The sequence below is a fragment of the Vanessa atalanta genome, chromosome 5 (genome assembly GCF_905147765.1).
Source record: "Vanessa atalanta chromosome 5, ilVanAtal1.2, whole genome shotgun sequence".
Lineage (NCBI taxonomy): Eukaryota > Metazoa > Arthropoda > Insecta > Lepidoptera > Nymphalidae > Vanessa > Vanessa atalanta.
This window is the reverse complement of record NC_061875.1, coordinates 3,271,847-3,291,769: the sequence shown is the minus strand read 5'-3', so window position 1 is coordinate 3,291,769 and position 19,923 is coordinate 3,271,847. Positions and strand designations below refer to the sequence as shown.

General features: G+C 30.5%; 2 protein-coding genes across 3 annotated transcripts; both read left to right on the top strand.

The window, feature by feature from the left end:
* The first annotated feature begins 2,003 nt into the window (after window positions 1-2,003).
* Window positions 2,004-10,417, top strand: LOC125064115. 2 transcript variants are annotated; one of them, XM_047670918.1, is made up of 8 exons: window positions 2,771-2,789; window positions 2,884-3,190; window positions 4,749-4,908; window positions 5,349-5,450; window positions 7,457-7,594; window positions 7,910-7,993; window positions 9,700-9,856; window positions 10,185-10,417. In XM_047670918.1, the coding sequence occupies exons 2-8, from the start codon at window positions 2,957-2,959 to the stop codon at window positions 10,264-10,266; spliced, it is 957 nt and encodes a 318-aa protein (XP_047526874.1). In that variant the 5' UTR covers window positions 2,771-2,789; window positions 2,884-2,956; the 3' UTR covers window positions 10,267-10,417. The 2 variants fall into 2 exon arrangements, with proteins under 2 accessions (XP_047526873.1, XP_047526874.1); XM_047670917.1 differs by having other exon boundaries at window positions 2,004-3,190.
* Window positions 10,418-10,656: 239 nt separating this feature from the next.
* Window positions 10,657-19,348, top strand: LOC125064284 (proton-coupled folate transporter-like). The gene is made up of 7 exons (XM_047671245.1): window positions 10,657-11,626; window positions 11,722-11,878; window positions 11,954-12,055; window positions 12,721-12,858; window positions 17,190-17,273; window positions 17,972-18,128; window positions 19,077-19,348. The coding sequence occupies exons 1-7, from the start codon at window positions 10,769-10,771 to the stop codon at window positions 19,156-19,158; spliced, it is 1,578 nt and encodes a 525-aa protein (XP_047527201.1). The 5' UTR covers window positions 10,657-10,768; the 3' UTR covers window positions 19,159-19,348.
* The last annotated feature ends 575 nt before the right edge of the window (window positions 19,349-19,923 follow it).

Below are 19,923 nucleotides of genomic sequence, written 5' to 3'. Positions count from 1 at the left end.
TTTACTTCAAAAACATTCTGGACAGGGTCTAGAGTTTTGTTATTTTAAAGAGACCGAACAGAATTTAATTTTGGAGTATTAATAAATATGAACATGATAAATGACCCCATGAAAACATCCAAAATATTCAAAACGCCGACAACCTCCGTGATCGAGTAGTATGTACACCGGTTTTCATGGGACGCCACTCCGAGGTCCCGGGTTGGATTCCCGGCCGAGTCGATGTAGAAAAAGTTCATTAGTTTTCTATGTTGTTTTGGGTCTTCGTGAATGTGTTACCGTCGTTACTTCTGATTTTCCATAACACAAGTGCTTTAGCTACTTACATTGGGATCAGAGTAATGTATGTGATGTTGTCCAATATTTATTTATTTATTTATTATTATCCAAAATATATATGATATTTATTGATAAACTAATTTGATATTCGAACAATATCAATATCTATCAGCCTATCTTTCCTTACCGCGTATTTCGCATAATTGATTCTACAAGGGATGACATAGTCCCGTAATTAGGAAAACATAACATTTTGTTAATAAAACAATTCGCGTTCATAATCAATTATTTATCGGAAACTTTATATACGATAATGCTTTAATCGAAAACACACTTTTTATTCTGTCAAATTTAACGAGAAAGTACAATTTGCAAACAATACAATATCACAAATGACTTCTCTTCTTCTATCTCATATCAAATATCTCTCTCGCTTTCGTTATATTTACTATACCCTAGGCATAGAGGCACTGACCAACCCACCTAGCCATTATTAAGTAATATATAGTAATTCATCTTGTCAGTAATTTTTCATTTACTAGAACGTACTAGAACTAAAACTATGCTGACCTTAAATAAGCGAAGAGAAACATCAGCTTGCTATTATCATCATCTAATAATAAGTCCAACTTTTATTATTTGATCTGTCGTATTTTGTATCGCCTTCAAATAGTTACGTGTACATTTCTGAACTGTCACTTGATATCCGGCCGGAAATTCTAGGCGTTTAATTAGAAGCGTTGAGAAAAATATGTTTCTCTTCTAAATAAAAATGTTATTGTTCGACTTTACACTGTAGGTACATATCTCAAGAGAATAAACTAGCAAAAATATTATTATTTAATAGCTAGTCACGGAAAAACAGTGAATAACATTTAATTAAATTCAGATCTTGTGCAAGTTCGCCTGAGTAAATATCAAAAGAAAATCTAGCTACTCATCGTGATCAGATAATCTACAGCCAAGAAGAAATACTTTAGTAAAGCAGAGAGCAGATGTACTACAATGTCCTAGTCTACATAATTAGCGATGCGAAAATAATGAAAAATTATAAATAAATAAAAAAATACATAGAATAGAATATGCTTTATTGTACATAGCAAGATATGTACAAAGGTCTTATCACTAAGAGAGCGATCCCTTCCAGACAACCTTTGAATAAAGGACATGAGATTAATAAAACGGTAAGGAGGTGTACAGTTCGAATAATTTTAGGAATAAACGTTTTGAGCATAATTACTTAATATATGTACATATGTAAACAACAGCCATATACACATGTTTAATAACATTAATATAAATTTGTCTTTTATAAAGTGTCGAAAAACCACATATATAAAACATAATCATTTTTTCGTTGGTTACTTGCAAGATGGTGGAAGTTAATATATACCAAAACAAGTAACTATTTAACATTGATAATTAAATTTGTATGTATTATATATTGTAGTAAGTACTATTGGCTACATTTTTTAATGTAATGTAATTCAAAGTTTATGAAATCTTATTCTTACGTACGACAATTTAACACACTATGGCGTACATAGGTGCACGATTAATACACGCTAAATCTCAAATACTTCAAAATTAAAATAATATAATTATTATTTATTAAGTACTAACCTTCCGAATTCTATTGGTTATAAGGGATCAAAAGTTTGAGCGCACTTTGTCATTCAATTATTCAATTAAAAAATAAATTTCGTCGAATTGTAGACAATTCTAATAGTAAATCAAATGTCAGTTAGCGTCAGGAACAGTTAGGTTGATCGCAAATAATTTCCACTATGAGTGAGAGCTATGAGCGTGTCTTATATAATATATAACGACAAGATTATCAATACACATGTACGGATTGGGTAACTAACTCCGTCTAGAATAAAAACATAATAATAAAATTATAGATACGAGAATTATGAACATTATCAGATATAAAATATCAATTACAATATCTCACTAATCTTACTATAACAATACGTGAGATTGTTAGCGACACCAGTACTTTACAATTTTATGAAGTCTATATAATGTCACAAAAAAATTGAAAAAAAATAAGTGCGAAAGTGAGATCAAACTAGACGTCATGACTACGGAAAGGCAAAACGGGTATCCGGAAAATGGCAGTGAAAGGGAAGAATTCAGGGAAACCGATCCATTAAGGGAAGACACTGAAGAACAAAATGAAGACAAAAAGAGGAGTTTCAAAGAGACATGTTATTACGTCGTTAAGAATACAACCGTGGAACCAACGATGTTTCTCTTCATATTACCGATAATTCTTGGAATATTAACGTCTCAAAATTTAAACTTGGAGAAGGCATGTCGGGTAAATTTAAACTTTACAAGTGAGATCTGCGATGCTCTTAAAATGCAAACTTTGGAGGAACAGAATATTTACGAAAGGGACGTACAGCATCTGGTCGCTCAAGCTATGTCTTGGAGAACTTACATTACAGCTACTATACCTTGCATTTTAGCTCTTTTTATCGGATCATGGGCGGATAGAACAGGTCATCGAAAGATTTTTTTAATCTATTCAATTATAGGTCAAATGCTTATAAGCATCAATGGTATTATTAACACATATTTCTTTTATGAATTTAGATTGGAAGTCATTGTGTTCAGTGAAGCTATTATTGACGGTCTTACTGGATCGTGGTGTGTTTGTTTCTTAACTATGTTCTCCTATATAAGTGCAATCACCAATGATAAAAACAGAACTTTTAGAATGGGACTTATCAATTTTAGTTTAACTGTAGGGTTCCCTATTGGAATGGGAATTAGTGGAATACTATTGAAAACAATCGGTTACTATGGATGCTATGGAGTTGTTGGTAGCATACATTTTATTAATCTCATGTATAATATCTTCGTTCTAAAAGATCCAAAACGCACACCTGAACAAAAAATGGTAAGTCTATCTTATGAACTTCTTTATGAATTAATTAAGTAAAACTGTAATTATTGGTATTCAATTATATTTTATACTATTTCTGTTTCTATACGAAGAGTATGTAAGCAAGTGATAAATAAAATATAACATTAAAACCATTAACGACGTTAATAATGTGATCTTGTGATAGGAACTGCTCTTTTAAACCACCAAATTCTTACAACATATGTCAGTGTAGTAAAATAGTAAACTATAATGCAGCGATTACATGATACTCATCAAAGTTTTATCATGGTTTCACCTTCGAACGCAATGATAAAATATACAAACTGCATAATCCCTTCTTACTATCAAAGTGATAATAATTTACTAACCCAATTGTTCTATGATTAAAAAATAGCAATTATGATGAAAATGTTTAATTTGGGCAAGCAGATACGACTAGATGTACTTGAAAATAAAATTAATTTACCTTGTATGGGAACACCTCTGACACAATCGCTTGCAATAACAGTAAAGATAAATATTTATCTGATTTGTTCGGCTACTCGTGCCACACAATAAATAGTTATTTTATCTAGCATTAAAAAAAAATGTTGCTATGGGCATGTTTTCAAAATCAAAATTTACAAAATCTTACAGTTTTGTATTTCCCTGAATTCGATTTTATTATTCTCAAAACAATATATGTCACATAGTCATAGTCTTATTATTTTTTTAATTCCTTCAATGACATATAAACGTCTAAATAATCAGCTCAACTTTAAAAGTCACACGGATTTACAAAAAAGTCTCAATTTTAGGAGGCTAAATCTACGCTAAAAGAAATTTATAAAAATTCTGGTATATTTTTTTAACTTCCATTGGATTTTTGTAGATATCCAGCAAGCATATCGTGCGATTAACAAAGTCAAATTTATAAATATATTTACTTGTAATTGTATTCCTTGAGGAATATAAAATATTATTCTTTTTCCAACTAATGGCAACCAAAATACTGACCATAGATATTTGACACTATGACCAATACAGACAATTCTATTACGCTATTTTTATTGATCCTGCAAACCAAAACACAACAATATAAAATAATGTTTGGTGACAGAATATTCAGTAAACTTCACAGAACGATTTTAATAAAGCTGTACTAACAATAAAGACTAGAACACGAGCGGTTTTACTGTTCCTGTTTCTTTTACCTGTCAACTTCTCAAGAAAAAACATTTATTTTAATGACAGCGTTATCTAGTCATCAATTCTCGTAAAGCTTATGTTCAATGTTGCCAGCAAAATGAATTATTAGAATTATTAAGATCCTTATGCATACGAATATCTACCAAATAATTTTAATGTAGAACAGCTATGCGATACAGTTTTCGTATTTATAAAGACCTCACGAAACCTTTTGATTAAGATTAAAGCCGAGACCTCTTTCAGAGATCTCTCCCCGAAACATGTATCGACTTTACATAAATATTTTGACCTGACATGATAAAATATGTCGTCTATTTCGTTGTGTAGATCAGCGTATGCATCTGATTTAAAAATTAATAATAATTTAATATTACTCTTTCAGCACGACAGAAAAGGAATAGGGCACTTCTTTCGATTATTTTTTGATTTGACAAACATAAAAGATACCTTACAAGTTATATGGAAGAAAGGCACAAACAACAGAAGGTTAAGGATTTGTGTATTACTGGTAGTCGTTAGTATTTTGTTCGGACCTATGCATGGTAAGAAAAGGTTTGATCAATATTTTTGTTTAAATAAGAGTTTTCTATATTTTAACTTAAAGTAAATTTATAACCCTTCCCACGAGTTGAATTCCTACGGAACAAAATTCTCGCATCTGATTGGTTAGACAATCCGATCTATTATGTAAGACAATCTTGAGAAATTATGCGGCGAAGGTCAGGTATTAACCAATGGGTGAACGGGGGGTAATTTTTTATGGGAAAACATGATAAAGATAAAGATCTGTGCCTCGCAAAATGAAGCAAGAACGAGAAAATATAACTTATTTTTTAAATATTTTTGAGGTAAAAATGTTTCAGCCAGCCTCAACTGTATTTAAAATCAGTCAAAGAGAAGTTTATGTAACGCCTGATTTATCAAAAGATTCTAACGTAATATAGTTTCCGAACGATTAATTAATTTTTAATTTTATTCACAGGTGAAATTTCTATATTATACATATCTACAAGATACAGATTTAATTGGGACGAAGTCAAATTTAGTATTTTTCAAGCTTATAATTGTGTAACACATACGTTCGGTAAGTACTTGTATTAAAATTTTATACCAAATTAATTTTCTAACGATGTGAGATGAAATAAGCTGATATTAACCCAATGTACAATTAAGCTGTACATTTTGGGACCTTTTTTACCAGCCCGGAGAATTATGTCCGTTTGTCCGATAAATTCTACACGATGAATTTTGATACGATTCTATTTCGGTAATTTACCCGGTAAATTTATTCTGATACTGGAAGTGAAATTTTATGTTTTATATTATTCTGGTTAAACTAGAAGAGTCTCAACAATGTATGTATTACTGAACTTAAGGCCTTAAAATGTTATTAAAAAAGTCCAATTGATATGCTAATATCTCTTTTTTGTCAATTAAAAAGTTTGCCACCACGTAGAAATTGTTTTTACGAACTCATAATGAATAAATAATTTAATATAAATAATTTTAATTTAAATAGAATATATAACCTATCTGGGACAAAAAACTATTTACTGAATGTCAAATGCCGATTCTTTCGGTGAACATCCACTATCATGCCACTGGTGGAGACAAAGACAGAATGTTATTTGTGGGATCTTTCGTTTACGGTCATTATTGCAGATAAAAATAATTATTTCTAAGGTTACCTATAACACAATCGCACGTTTTATAACTATTTATAAGAAACTATTACAAATGATATCATAATTGTAATGACTAATCACTATTATATTGAATTTAAGCCATTTCATACCTACATTAATTGAAAATCGATGTTTTGCAGTCAAATTTTCCAGTAATCTATTTGATTTGTCACACATAACTCCTAAACTATTAAGTTGACTATTTTTTTTAAGTAACGATGTCGATAACTGTTGTGAATTATTGGTGTATCAATATTATGAAGATAGTCACTTTCAACTATATCTATAATAATACAAGACAGCGTTAAAATTTGTTATTAAGGGGATAATCTCCGGACTTATGATCCAACTCTAAAAGAATTTCCAATGCTAGATAGATAAACTATTACCAAGTAGGCTATAAAATATTTTTATATCATATAATTTTGGTTTTTCATAAATTGCACCGATGAAAAGCCGGGGTTAGAGTATCAGATGTAGCTAACAATTACTAATATAGTCCGTAATTATTATGCCTTATTAAATTAAACAAATTGTAGATAAAGCTTACCCTTATACCCTTAAGTTTCGGAATAAAATCAAAAAAAGAAAATATTTTCGAAAATAATCCTGTTAAGTGTAACGAAATAACATTAAAATACTATTATTTTTACTAAAGAAATTAAGCTATACTAATAAATTTGAGATGTTTTTTGTAATGTAACCGCGAAAAGTACTAAACCAAGACTACTATTTTTTTTTTTTTATATAAGTAGCTATGCTACGTATCTTTCTTAACGTTATCAATTTCGCGTGAAGTTTATGTTCTTGCACGTTCTAAATAAACGTTCACAGTCATACATGTATTCTCGATGCTTTAATTCTACCATTAAACGACTATATATATGCTATACATAATAAAATAATATATGTACTGTAGTGTACAGTATTCTAGTTGGTGATTGGTGATCTAACAGACACATGAAACAAAATTTACGCAAGATAATGAGTATACTATATTTCTTACCGTGTCGGTTCTTGTAAGCTAGTAACTTAAGAATAGGTAGCCGATTTTCGAATTCATTTTCCTAAAAGCATTAGTCAAAATTGTTGAATTTAAAAATTGGTAATTCAATAAAAATGATAAAGTAAAAAGAACATTATTGGAAAACTAATGTTTCAATGCGAGTTCGTGAATACACACGACGTGCAGAATATGCACCACTTGCATGTTTTCTTACCTCGCGCTCGATGCTGAAGGAAAAATTTCTTCAACATTGAACGCGAGTAGAATTGCGGAACACGCAATCAATAAAATATCTATATGACAATTTTCAACGGGACGGTGAAACCAACATACAATCTTCGACATACATATATAAAATACATTATTATTATGAAATTAATTGAAATGTTATCTTTTCAGGAACAATCTTTTCCATCTTAGTGTTTAGCAAATATTTGCAATGGCATGATTCTGTTCTGGGAATTATATCAACTATTAGCAAAATAGCAGCCTCTTTTGTGTACTGTTTCGCGCCGAATGAAAGAATTTTCTTTATTGGTTCGTATTAAAAGTTTGTTAATAAGCAAAAGGGCTTTTGTTGCTGCTTCTCATAAATCATATGACTATAACATTTTGTTATTTACTTATGTAAAAACTGATAAGTCCGCCTTTGTATACGTTATTTTGTCTTAAAGCTAAGTTTAATCCTGATAACAACTGATGACAACATCACTGTTAATTCAAGATTTTATTGATAGAATTTTTAATCTAACATTATAACTAAAATTGACACCAAATTATAGTTAGATTCCACAATCTTGAATGTTTATGATTTTAAAACAAAAAACTCTTTCATTTTTATTTGATTTCTAGCTCCCTTAGTTGATATATTAAATGGAACGTCACTTCTGGCTCTGAGATCGACTGCCTCTAAATTGGTGTCACAGGATGAATTTGGTAAGTGAAATGTTTTATGATGAAATATTAGCTTTTTCGCTTATAATAATAATCTTTCAAGGTATCGTAATCATGATCATAACTGGAAGACAAAATATGTTTACAATAATAATACTATGAATATTTGTAGAAGATGTTATGTACAGATTAAGATATTATATAAATAAATAAATAAATATATGTTGGACAGCATCATATACATTACTCTGATCCCAATGTAAGTAGCTAAAGCGCTTGTGTTATGGAAAATCAGAAGTAACGACGGTACCACATACACCCAGACCCAAGACAACATAGAAAACTAATGAACTTTTTCTACATCGATACCGGGTCCTCCTAGTGGCGTACCCATGAAAATCGGTGTACACACTACTCGACCATGGAGGTCGTCAAAATATAAAAGTAATAATTAGCCTCACTTTAATGACGCACAGTCATAAATTATTTCTCGATATTAATTAAATTAATTTTGGTAAGCGAACAGGAATATTTCGATAAATACTCGTAAAAATATAGATTTAAATATACATTGGTTGTGAACTGTTCGATAGTATATGGAAAGATTAATATTATTTATGGTGCCAAAGTCTATAAGCAGTGGTGACCACTTCCAATCAGGTGGTCCATTTGCCAAAAAACTAGCCAAAATTCGTACAGCATTAAAATAATTAAAACCGTTATCACGCTGTTTCCAGAACTATACGTAATTAAAACTTTATTCAAAACATGTTTCTTTATTTCATAGAAAATGAAATATTTAAATAATACTTATTTTTTACTGTAGTAATGAACTGTCTCTTCATAAAGGAATTAGTTTAGGCTTTGCAATATTCGCCTATTCTCGAGTTATTCACGATAATTACTTACGGTATTTCATTTATTTTAAATGTAATATGTAAATATATATTAAAAATATACTATTGAAATCCGACTGCTCGGCTAAGGCATCCTATCCTCTTTGAGCAAGAGGCTTGGAGTTTAATCCACCACACCGATCCAATGCGGAATATTTTAATCCGGCCCATACAGGTTTGCTCACGATGTGTTCCTTCATCTCAGAGGACGAAATGTATTAAGCACGGCAAAATTCAGCGGTTGTTGCCCGGATTTGAACCATTTTGGCCCAATGTATGTATTTATATAGAATACGATATTAGGACAGCGAACATAAGTTATCTGGGCACGTCCCCTCATGAATGTTATTAAACGTCACCGAACATTTGGAATTCTATGAAGCAACATAAATATGTCTTTGAAGTTTACTTATCTTACTGTCACGAGCATGTCATATTATATGGAAGACAAAAATCTTCGAACACCACATTATTTATATATCTACACATATAGAATTTTTATTACATACAGAAAATAATATGTTATGTTCATAACGCTATTACGTGATAAATGCGGGATGTCGATCGATGCTCGATATTAAAGAACATACACACACACACAAACACATACACATTTTTTAATTTATAAATTCAAACACTGAAACAATAGTCCATGTTGTTGTCGTTGTTATAATTATTCAAAATAATAAACTTATATTTTTGTTGTATTTCAACGGGTTTTTTTGTATATATTTTCAGATATCAGTTAAAATGATGAACCTGTAACTTACAATTTTAAAATATAAAATGATTTCTTTAATTAAATGGAAGAAAACTGAACAATACTTAATTAATCATTTTTATGAATTTTAGGAAAAGTAAATTCAATTTTTGCACTGGTCGAAAACCTTATGCCGCTAGTGTATGTACCATTATATACAAAGGTATATGTAGCTACAATGGAAGTCTTACCAGGCGCAGTATTTCTTCTGGGGTCCGCTATGACGCTACCTGCTGTGGCAGTTTTTATGTAAGTAACATTATTTATGTACATACAAAATCACAACTACTTTTAGGAAAAAGTGTATTGAACCCAAACTTCCACTTTATTATTACTGATGAAGATGGAAGACGATGATGTGGTTTAATAGTTCTTCTGACGTCAGCAGTTTTCTCCGAGATGTTATTTTTGACTGATCTTTCATACTCTGCAAAAATTAAATTCATAGAATTTAATATTCTATTCACAAGACCATAATGCCTTTACCCAAAATACTGTCTTCGGTTTTCATTGTTTGAATTTGTTTATTTTTACATCTTGTATTGTTGATTTATTATTACACGAAAAAAAATTTCAGTTGGCTTTTTTGGGAACACATCACGATTCAAAGAAAACAAATGAAAGAAAATTGCGTTGAATTGGCAGCAAAAGAACTGTAGTTTTCATATTATAGAAAGAAATCACAACGCCAAAGGATTATAGCAATCGTAAGATTGGAACTAGTTACACTAAGAGAATCTAGTTTGAGTAGACAATGAAGGAAATTCAAGCAAGTAAATTCCACGTCTTTCTTCATCCCGAATAACAAATTTATTAAATCGTTTAGATCATTAAGAAACTTTGTAAATCTTTATTAAATATTTTGAACAAATATAAAACTTTTATTTTGAAAACAAAAACAAATTATTTTTAAATAAATAGACTAGATAGTGGCTAAGAATATTCTTATCAATACTGTCGGATGGCATTGCAAATATTTAATGTAATTATAGTATAAATAATCGTTATACAAATAAACGTAACTCAGTTAATTATATTATTTAGTTTAGTATTCATTCTTTTGTTGGAAGATAAAGGAAAGTTTAATTTCGCGATGTGAAGACTTCAGATGTTTTATAAAGTTTTTGATATTTTATAACTACTTTTAAATTTTACTGCAAAATGGCTGAAACGGAAAAACCAAAATCAGTAGCTAAAGCTGATAAAGAAGTTGAAGAAAATACGAGTACAGAGGAAACAAACGAAGAATCTCCTTTAAAATTGGAACATGGTAATGATAATAATAAGGTAAATGTAACTAAAAAAATTACCTTCAGAGAAAAATTAAAATTAATAAAAGATAACATCACAGTGGAACCTATTATGGCTTGTTATATAATGCCAAGCGTTTTGGCGTCATTAGCTACTCAAAATTTAAACCTAGAAAAGGTCTGTCGTGTGAATCTTAATTATAGTATTGAAATTTGCGATGCTTTAAAATCTAGACAAACGGAAAATTTTACTGAATATGAGGAAAATGTTCAAACATACACTGCTGGGATCCAGGCCTGGAAGAACATAGTCCAAACAGCTATTCCAGTTCTTATTATTTTATTCGTTGGAGCTTGGAGTGATAAAACTGGTAGAAGGAAGGCGTGTATCCTTATGCCGATCGTAGGAGAATTTATTACATGTGTCGGTTTTATTATTAATACCTATTACTTCTACGAACTTCCAGCCGAAGTAACTGCTTTAACAGAGAGTATATTTCCTGCAATCACTGGTGGTTGGTTTACGAACTTTATCGGTGTATTTAGTTACATAGGTGATATTACTACTACTGAAGATAGAACATATAGAGTGGGCATTGTAAATTTATGCATGTCTCTTGGCTACCCAATAGGTAGTGCACTGAGTGGAGTATTACTCACGTGGATAGGTTACTATGGAATATTTTCTCTATCAGCTAGTCTATATTTGTGTAGTCTTCTATATGGATACTTTTGTTTAGAAGATCCTAAAAAGAAGCAAGTCAAAAACGTAAGCGCATTTTTAAATATTTTTTAGTTTGTAATTTGGAGAATGGTTTCCGTTGGAAATTTATCGTGAGTTACGTTTTTCTTATAAATTCGCAGAAAAACCACGGCTGTATTGGCTTTTTACGGGAATTTTTCGATGTGTCTCTGGTGAAAGAAACATTTAAAGTAGCCTTCAAGAGTGATAATAGTAACAGGCGAGTTCGAGTGTGTCTTCTGCTAATAGTTGTATGTGTTGTATTTGGACCGATGCAAGGTAATTTGTAAATAATAGACATTTTTTATATGTTACTTGGTTTTACGTGTCGTATTAATATTTTTCTTATTTCAGGAGAGTTTACTATATTGTATCTGTTTACGAGATTTAGATTTAATTGGGATGAAGTAAAATTTAGTATCTGGTCAACGTACAGTATAATCACTAATTTACTGGGTAAGTTATTCACAATTGTTACCTTATTGAATACTTTGATCGATTTAAAAAAAGGTACCATACTGCTTTAATTTACCACAGCTTTGCAAAAGTCTCCTTTTAGTCAGTTAAAAGGAATATTTTGGCAGTAGGTTCCCCGTTTTTTTTTTAATAATAGCGGCTAATATAGTACGCGTTTGAGGAAATAGGCCACCTGCTGGTAAATTATCATTGCCGCCCAAAGACATTGCGATGTAAGAAATAATAAACATTCCTTACATCATCAATGCACCACCAATCTTGGGAATTAAGATGTTATGACCCTTGTGCCTCTAGTTGCACCAGCTTACTTACCCTTCAACCCTGACCATAACAATATTACGCCTGAACGATTCAATTGATGTTTGGCAGAAGAATATCTTATGAGTGGGTGGTGCCTAACTTAATGGGCTTGCACAAACCTAGAATAATTTTCAGTAACTAGACCGTATTAGAACAAATTAAGCCAAGAAAAGTTCAGTGGAACTTGCTTTATCAATTAACATTTTCAGGGTTAGTACACTGGCCTCAAAAACTATGTAATTGTTATGACCTCTATACACATTTATATCCCAGATCTTTTTAATATCACATTATCTGAATAATTTGTAAATTACTCTAATTTATGTTTTCTGTTTCATATACAGGTACAGCTTTTTCAATTAGCCTCTTCAGCAATTATCTCAAATTAGACGATACTTTACTTGGCATAATATCATGTACGAGCAAAATTGTTGCATCATTTGCTTATGCCTTCGCAAGAAATGATTTGGAAATATATTTAGGTAAGTTTAATAATATTTGTTTACATTTAATCTATACAAACATATAATAAAAATGGAGTGTCGGTTTGTTATATTAAAATAACCGCTTTTTCCTAAATGCATACATACATATGATATGTATACACGGTACATATACCAAAATCTTTTTTTTTTAATTTTTGTCTGTCTTTCTGTCTGTCTGTTTGTTGCGACTAATCTCTTTGTAACGGCTGGATCGATTTCGACGGGACTTTCACTGGCAGATAGCTGATGTAATAAGGAGTAACTTAGGCTACAACAGTAACTTTTTTGTTTAATTCTAACGCGTAGGAAATCGCGGGCACAGCTAGTTTTATTATAAGACTACATACAATAAGTGAACTAAATGCTAGGTTTGCCTATTCGTATTTTGTTTGTACAAAATAATTTTCCATAATTAAATAACTTTCACTTTTATAAAATATTAATATAGTCCTGGCAAAATAACTTAATGTTAAATATTTTGTACTTTGCATTTAAATAAAACGAATGTTGGTCACAACTTGGATCAACTGGGATCGTTGAGTAGGACGATAAACTATGTCACGGTAGCATGCGAAAGCGATCCCGTGGTGGCCACCGATGAGACGGGGAGGGCACCGCTGGTTTTTAAGCGGGTATTCCAGTGTACCGCCAACATCTGGGGCACCGGCGAGTCCCCCCCAACTTCCACGTGGGCGTAACGCGTTTTTCCAGCGAAAAAAAAAATAAGACGATAAACTATAGCATCAATTAAGGTTGTTTTTCTTTCATGATATCCAAGAAATATATCGAACATTGCAAAACCATACCTCAAACTCGCTTAATGAAGTATTATTGACCCCACTAATTAAGTTACAGTTCGATGAAATCTTAGAAAGCATTATAGATGATTTTATAACTTCAATTGAAATGTAAGTTCAACTTAGTCAACTCAAGTAATAGAACAAAACTTAGAGCATTAACTGTAGTTTGTAACTGTGCAGGATGGTATGGAGTTAAGTTAAATTTTAGCTAACTCGCAAGTAAATATTACTGTCCACTGTTTAATTAATAAAAATGTATTTTAATAATATTATTTACGATTGACTAAAATTTTAATAAATCGTTTTGCCTTGATAGTATTACTTTGTTAGTTTAGTGTTACCTTACCTTATGAATGGTATTGTTAAATCAGCAGATATACTATATCTGTAATATATATAGTTAACTCCAGTATACCTAAATTATATGCTAACTAATATTTTAAATCTAAAGTGAGTTTCTTTGTGATGAATTCACATCTTAGCTACTCAACCAATCGTTATGTAATTTTACATACACAAAAGGACATATACTGACTCCCCAACATGCAGGCAAAACCGCCGGTGGAAATTAGTAAATTAACAAAATTTCACTACCAATAAAATTTCATATAGGTACTTGCAAATGGGCCACCCGATTTTAAGTTGTTACCACTGCACATGATTACTGAAAGAAATATTAATAGTTTCTCATATTACTGGTACGCCGCCAACCTTGGGAACTACATTGTAGTATTGTATGTCCCTCGTGTATTTAGTTACACTGGCTAACTCAAACCCGAACCGGATTCATTTTTATTTTTTCATTTTTGGCGGCAGTACATATCATATATACTACCGTCAAAACTGATTGGTGGTACCTATCCAGACGGATTTGCACAAAGCCCTACCACCAAGTAAATCAATTTAGTGGTAGCAGTTTACATTGAACAATACATACAATAAAAGTATCTCTATAAATACATAGCTATATATACTTAACCTTTAATAACACTGGCTCACTCAATATTAAAACCGAAACTCAGAACGCTAATTAGTGTTGTGTAGTAAACACATACTTACAATTATTTGGGTCTAAATCTTATCTTCACTTATCTAAGTGTCTCATTAACATAATTCATAAACTGTTTATAATTAATTATGAGTTCTTAAATGTATATCGTCTGTCTGGTCTGGTAAACACATATTTGAATTTTCATTACAGATCTATTCATTCACGAAAGCGTCCATGCAAAATTATCGGCGATCAATTACATTATAGTGTATACGTACATTTTTGCTCAATCGTCTCACGTACACTAAGATCTCTTGTAATCGCTGTATTATATAAACATTTGTATATTTTAATAACAAGAGAATGTATTTTTTTATCTAATAAGATATTGCAATGCAGTGCATTTGCAGTGTATAGCATGTGAGTTCAAGTAAAGAAAAATTGTATATATATGCAAAAAAATCTTCACCAATTGAAGTATCATCATGACACGTTTTTCGTATACGAATAATATGTTCGATCTTGTTTTTCTCATTGATTTTTTTATACGTCCGAAATGTCAACTTTAAATTTCGAACTGGTTAAATTAATCTTAAATCCATAATTATTCAGCGCTTCATATTTTGCGTAACATGTCCGAAAATAAATACGATATTATTTTCAGATAACAAAAAACGACTCAACTAGGTCGGTTGCTATTAAATAAATGTTTGATTAGATAAGCTATCGGCTAACGACCAAAACAGCAATTAATGAACACTCGTGAAAAACACGAGATTACCTTTACTGCATGAAAACTAAACGTGAAGATACTTCTACTGCTGTTTTTAAACAAACAGCTTGGAATTAATTCTACCACGCTGTAGTTCGAGTTGATGGCATAATTTCATTTGTCTCATCCTCGGGTTGTGTTTTTTCAATATGAACATAAGACGAAATTGTTTATATACTCTAGTAAACCATACGGAAACTCAGTTGTCCAGTATTTCTTATAAATAGGTTTTTTGGCGCAATGTGTCGCTTTGATAGAGTTTTATATCTTTCGATTATTTTATTCATATTATTATTGAAAAACGATTATCGAACAAAATCAGTTTTTCGTTTCAGACGGATTGGTTAACTTGTTACATGTAGTATACAAATATTTGCACTTTATAATAAAAAATAATCACTGTACAAATCATGAAGCTAAAAAAAGCGCTGGCAGCAATTCCCCGTTGAATCGAAATTCCGATTCACTGGGCGAAAAATGAACCACAGCCTCCTGTCACTAGGGGAGGCAATAAGGCGGGCTGTTAAATCTTTTCGGTTTTTTAGCACTATTACTCCTAACGTCCAAGTGTTTCAATTACAAATGGCACAAAGATATGAGGAGGAATTAACTTCGAATATTTGAGGTTCTAGCTCGCTTCAAGTTAATTAAAAAATATAAGTTTATAATTATAGAAGATCGAGATGGCTCAGTGGCTACAACATATCAATCGTTATTCAACTGTTTGAAACTCGAGCAAACGCTACTGAGTTTTTATGTGATTTTTTATTTAATTCATCTCGAGCTAGACAGTGAGGGATACCATCGAGAGGCAACCTGTTTGTATGAGATAAAATTCAGCCATATGTGATCTTTGAGAAAAGAGTCAGAATTTTCCAACAATAAAACATTAATAGGTTATCTTTATATACTTGGTGATAGGGCTTCGTGCAAGCGCACCTGGATAGGTAGCCACTCATCAAATATTCCAACGCCAAACAGAAATACTTAGTATTGTTGAGTTCCGACTTAAAGGATGATTTTGTCAGAGTAAGAACACATGGAACATAACATCTCAGCTCTCAAGGTTTGTGGTGCATTGTCTTTGTAAGGGAATATTCCTTAAAGCGCCAATGTTTATCGGTCTGACCATCACGTGGCACATTTGCCCTTTATCAAAAAAAATATTAATTAACATTTATTAAGAAGATAAATTTATTTATTTTAAAATAAAAAGGACAATAAACTTACTGGTTGGTAATCAATTGAAATAACAAAAGAAAAACGCCAAACGAACTGCGTCCGTACTCCGTACGGCAAACGTGCCGTAATCGCTGTTCCAAATTACTATTCCGAGTTACATTAAACCTTTTTGCGTTCGCATTTACTTTCGCGTAATATCTACTACTATATGTATAACTTAAGTTTTTAATAAACAAGCAACATTTCGTAAAACGAAGGCACACAATTCTAGGCTTTCAAAGATCGAGCAATTCACAATTTTTGGAATTGTATTTGTAGTACTTATTTAGGCGCGGGAAGAATTAGATTTCAAACCTCAATTAGTCTTAGAAGAAAAACTTGAGCAAAATTTGGCTCAATTAGACTAAATTCCAAAACGATACAACGCTTGGCTCATAAAAATGTTTATTATATAATTTAATACATTTTGATACTTGCTTGTAAAAAATGTATCTTAATTTAAAAAATACTGACATAATCAGTAGTAAGTTTTTTTTTTAAATGATTGATATATTGATATTTGAATATCGCTTGTATGTTTCAGCACCTCTATTGGAAATACTCAACGGCACATCGTTTATTGCGATGCGTTCAATAGCATCAAAACTTGTCAGCGGAGAAGAATTTGGTACGTATTTTATAAACCAAACTAAATTCATATATTAAACTGTTATTGAATAAAAGATTTTAAAATAGAATTTAATTCAAATTTGAGATCTATAATTGTAGTCATTTATATATTATAAAAAAAAACATAACATTAATTAATTATATTAAACAGATATTGTATATCTTAAACGAATCCCTAATTAAAACGAAAACGTTTTGCAGACATTTTTTGTCTGCATTAAAGAAATTATTAATAAAATAATCCTAAAATATTTCACCAAATAATTGAGTTTAAAATCTCTTCCATTAACCAATTCTTGCCCACTACCAATAGCAAGTACATAATATGTTATAATAATACTACGCCGATAGTAAACGAGATAGATTATATATTAAAAAGTAACAGAATAATTCATATAATCTAATTTAAAATTAACTATGATTTAAATAATAATTAACTAAATTGAATATTAATGAAATAAATGAACTTATGTCTGCCGGTCACGGCGTCCAATCTCAGGGGACACTAATAAAGTACGAGGAAGTTACTCTGACGTGATCGAAAAGACTTCAGGCGCAGGAGCCACGGCTTCACGGCTAAATTAATCAATTTATATTTAACAAAGTTACATTTTAAAATTATTTTTCTAAAAACATAAATTGGTAAAGTTATAATAAAATAAATACAAATTGTTTACAATTCTTATAATTTTCTAGGTAAGGTGAACTCTCTCTTTGGTCTAGCAGAAGCAATGACACCTTTGGTATATGGCCCTCTGTATTCAAGGGTTTATATCGAAACATTGAATATTTTACCTGGAGCGGTATTCCTCTTAGGTGCACTACTTACTGTTCCGGCTATAATTATATTTGGGTGAGATATATATATATTTTATGATCTTATTTCTAAACCACAAAGTATTACAGTCGATTGCGTTCATTTTCCTCATTTTAAATACTATAGTACCTATTGTAAACGTAATCACGATGTTAGTTCATATTATATTTGGGTTATTGAATAGATATATTATTTGTATACGAAAAAAATAACTAAGAACGAGATATATTTTCGTTTGGAAACATGACGTTTATAGCAATGAGTTCAAGATTCTAAAAATAGTTCTGCTTGATGCATTAAATATGTTCTATATTTGGTTTATTTTGAAACATACAATTATTTTGATGCGCAATTGTTATTTTAAGAGTTTTTGTTTTTGTTTAATAAGATTATTTTATATGATCCGTTCAGTATTGCTACCTATATAAGACTGCAGTATCATCTATTTAGGTCTAGCATAAGGAATCAAGAGTCGTTATGAGCGCAATGGAATCTAATTCTGGAATTTATTAAATAGATGTAGTATTACGCATTGGAAATTTCAGAGTTGTTGTCAATTTTGCAAGATTTAATAGACAAGAGTATTGTTGTGTTAATTTCACGACTGCTTTTATAAAATTGAAGATAATATTATACGGCTTCAAATATATTTTATTTCTTACTTTCCATATTTACAAGTCAAGCACTGAAATTCTTATAGAATATTCTAATTTAGTTTTATTAGGTTCTATTTATAAATTACAAATATTAACGTTTTTTTATTTTTTTTATTTACGTTTTTAGTATTGGTACAATTTATAATAAAAAACAGATGCAAATTGATAACAGACTGTTCTTCATTGCGTCTATATTTAATGTTGCATAATATAATATACCATTATTATCAAACAAAAGAAACTACTGAAAAAAAAATGCATAATTTTAAAGTATTAAAGTATTAAATATATATCTTAAATAAAAAAATAATGATATGTTTCATTGCAGGTGGCTTTACTTCGAACATAAAAAAGATAAAGCCCAGGAAGATATCAAAATAAATGACAAGGAAAAGTGCCAATCATGCTAGCTGTGCATTTATTACAAAAGAAATCTAAAAATATCATTGTTATAAAAGACTAGTATAAATCAATGAATTTTTATAAAGTAAGTTACTTGGACATTAGTGGAGATTTTATTCGTTTCATTGTGTTTCTCTAGTTAAGATTTAACAGAAATCTCAGTTTTGTAATGAACAAATAAAAAAATATATAAATATACTAAGATTGTTTTATTTTGTTTACATTAAATAATTTGCCATAAAAACAAGCTTTTTTATATTAATTAACACTCAAATGGTGTGATGCGTATATCGGTTACATCATTATAGTATTCATCATAAACCCTTGTGCACATCATAAAATTTTATGACATGAATATTAATCAATGTAGACTTATATCTTAGCATAGTTAAATAAATAAAAGGCTTAGTCGTCTACTGATTGCGCAAGCATCTTTATAAATAAATATCTTGCGCAACGAAGCCTTAAATAAATAAGCACCGCATAATTGAGTTACTTATAAAATAGAAACTAATAATTATGATTGCGATATATAAATTGTAGATAAGAAGTGATTTTTAGTATCCAAAATCATTCGCACACATATGGACATACAACACAAATATCAGGGTCTATATTTGTATAATCATTATTACAGTTACTCTCTTTAATAAATAATAATTAAAGCTTGCGGGTCGCACGCGAAACGTCTCATTTATTCAACAGATTCTTACAAGTTTCGAACACTATGACAGGTTTTTTTTTTTTAATTTCATTGTAAACCGACGACATCT

Excerpts from the sequence above, each read along its gene's own strand:
- LOC125064115 (XM_047670917.1), top strand. The coding sequence starts at position 2,363 with ATGACTACGGAAAGGCAAAACGGGTATCCGGAAAATGGCAGTGAAAGG. Across the intron at positions 3,191-4,748 it reads GCACACCTGAACAAAAAATG|CACGACAGAAAAGGAATAGG; the intron begins GTAAGTCTATCT and ends TTACTCTTTCAG. Across the intron at positions 5,451-7,456 it reads TTGTGTAACACATACGTTCG|GAACAATCTTTTCCATCTTA; the intron begins GTAAGTACTTGT and ends TTATCTTTTCAG.
- LOC125064284 (XM_047671245.1), top strand. The coding sequence starts at position 10,769 with ATGGCTGAAACGGAAAAACCAAAATCAGTAGCTAAAGCTGATAAAGAA. Across the intron at positions 11,627-11,721 it reads AAAAGAAGCAAGTCAAAAAC|AAAAACCACGGCTGTATTGG; the intron begins GTAAGCGCATTT and ends ATAAATTCGCAG. Across the intron at positions 12,859-17,189 it reads TGATTTGGAAATATATTTAG|CACCTCTATTGGAAATACTC; the intron begins GTAAGTTTAATA and ends TGTATGTTTCAG.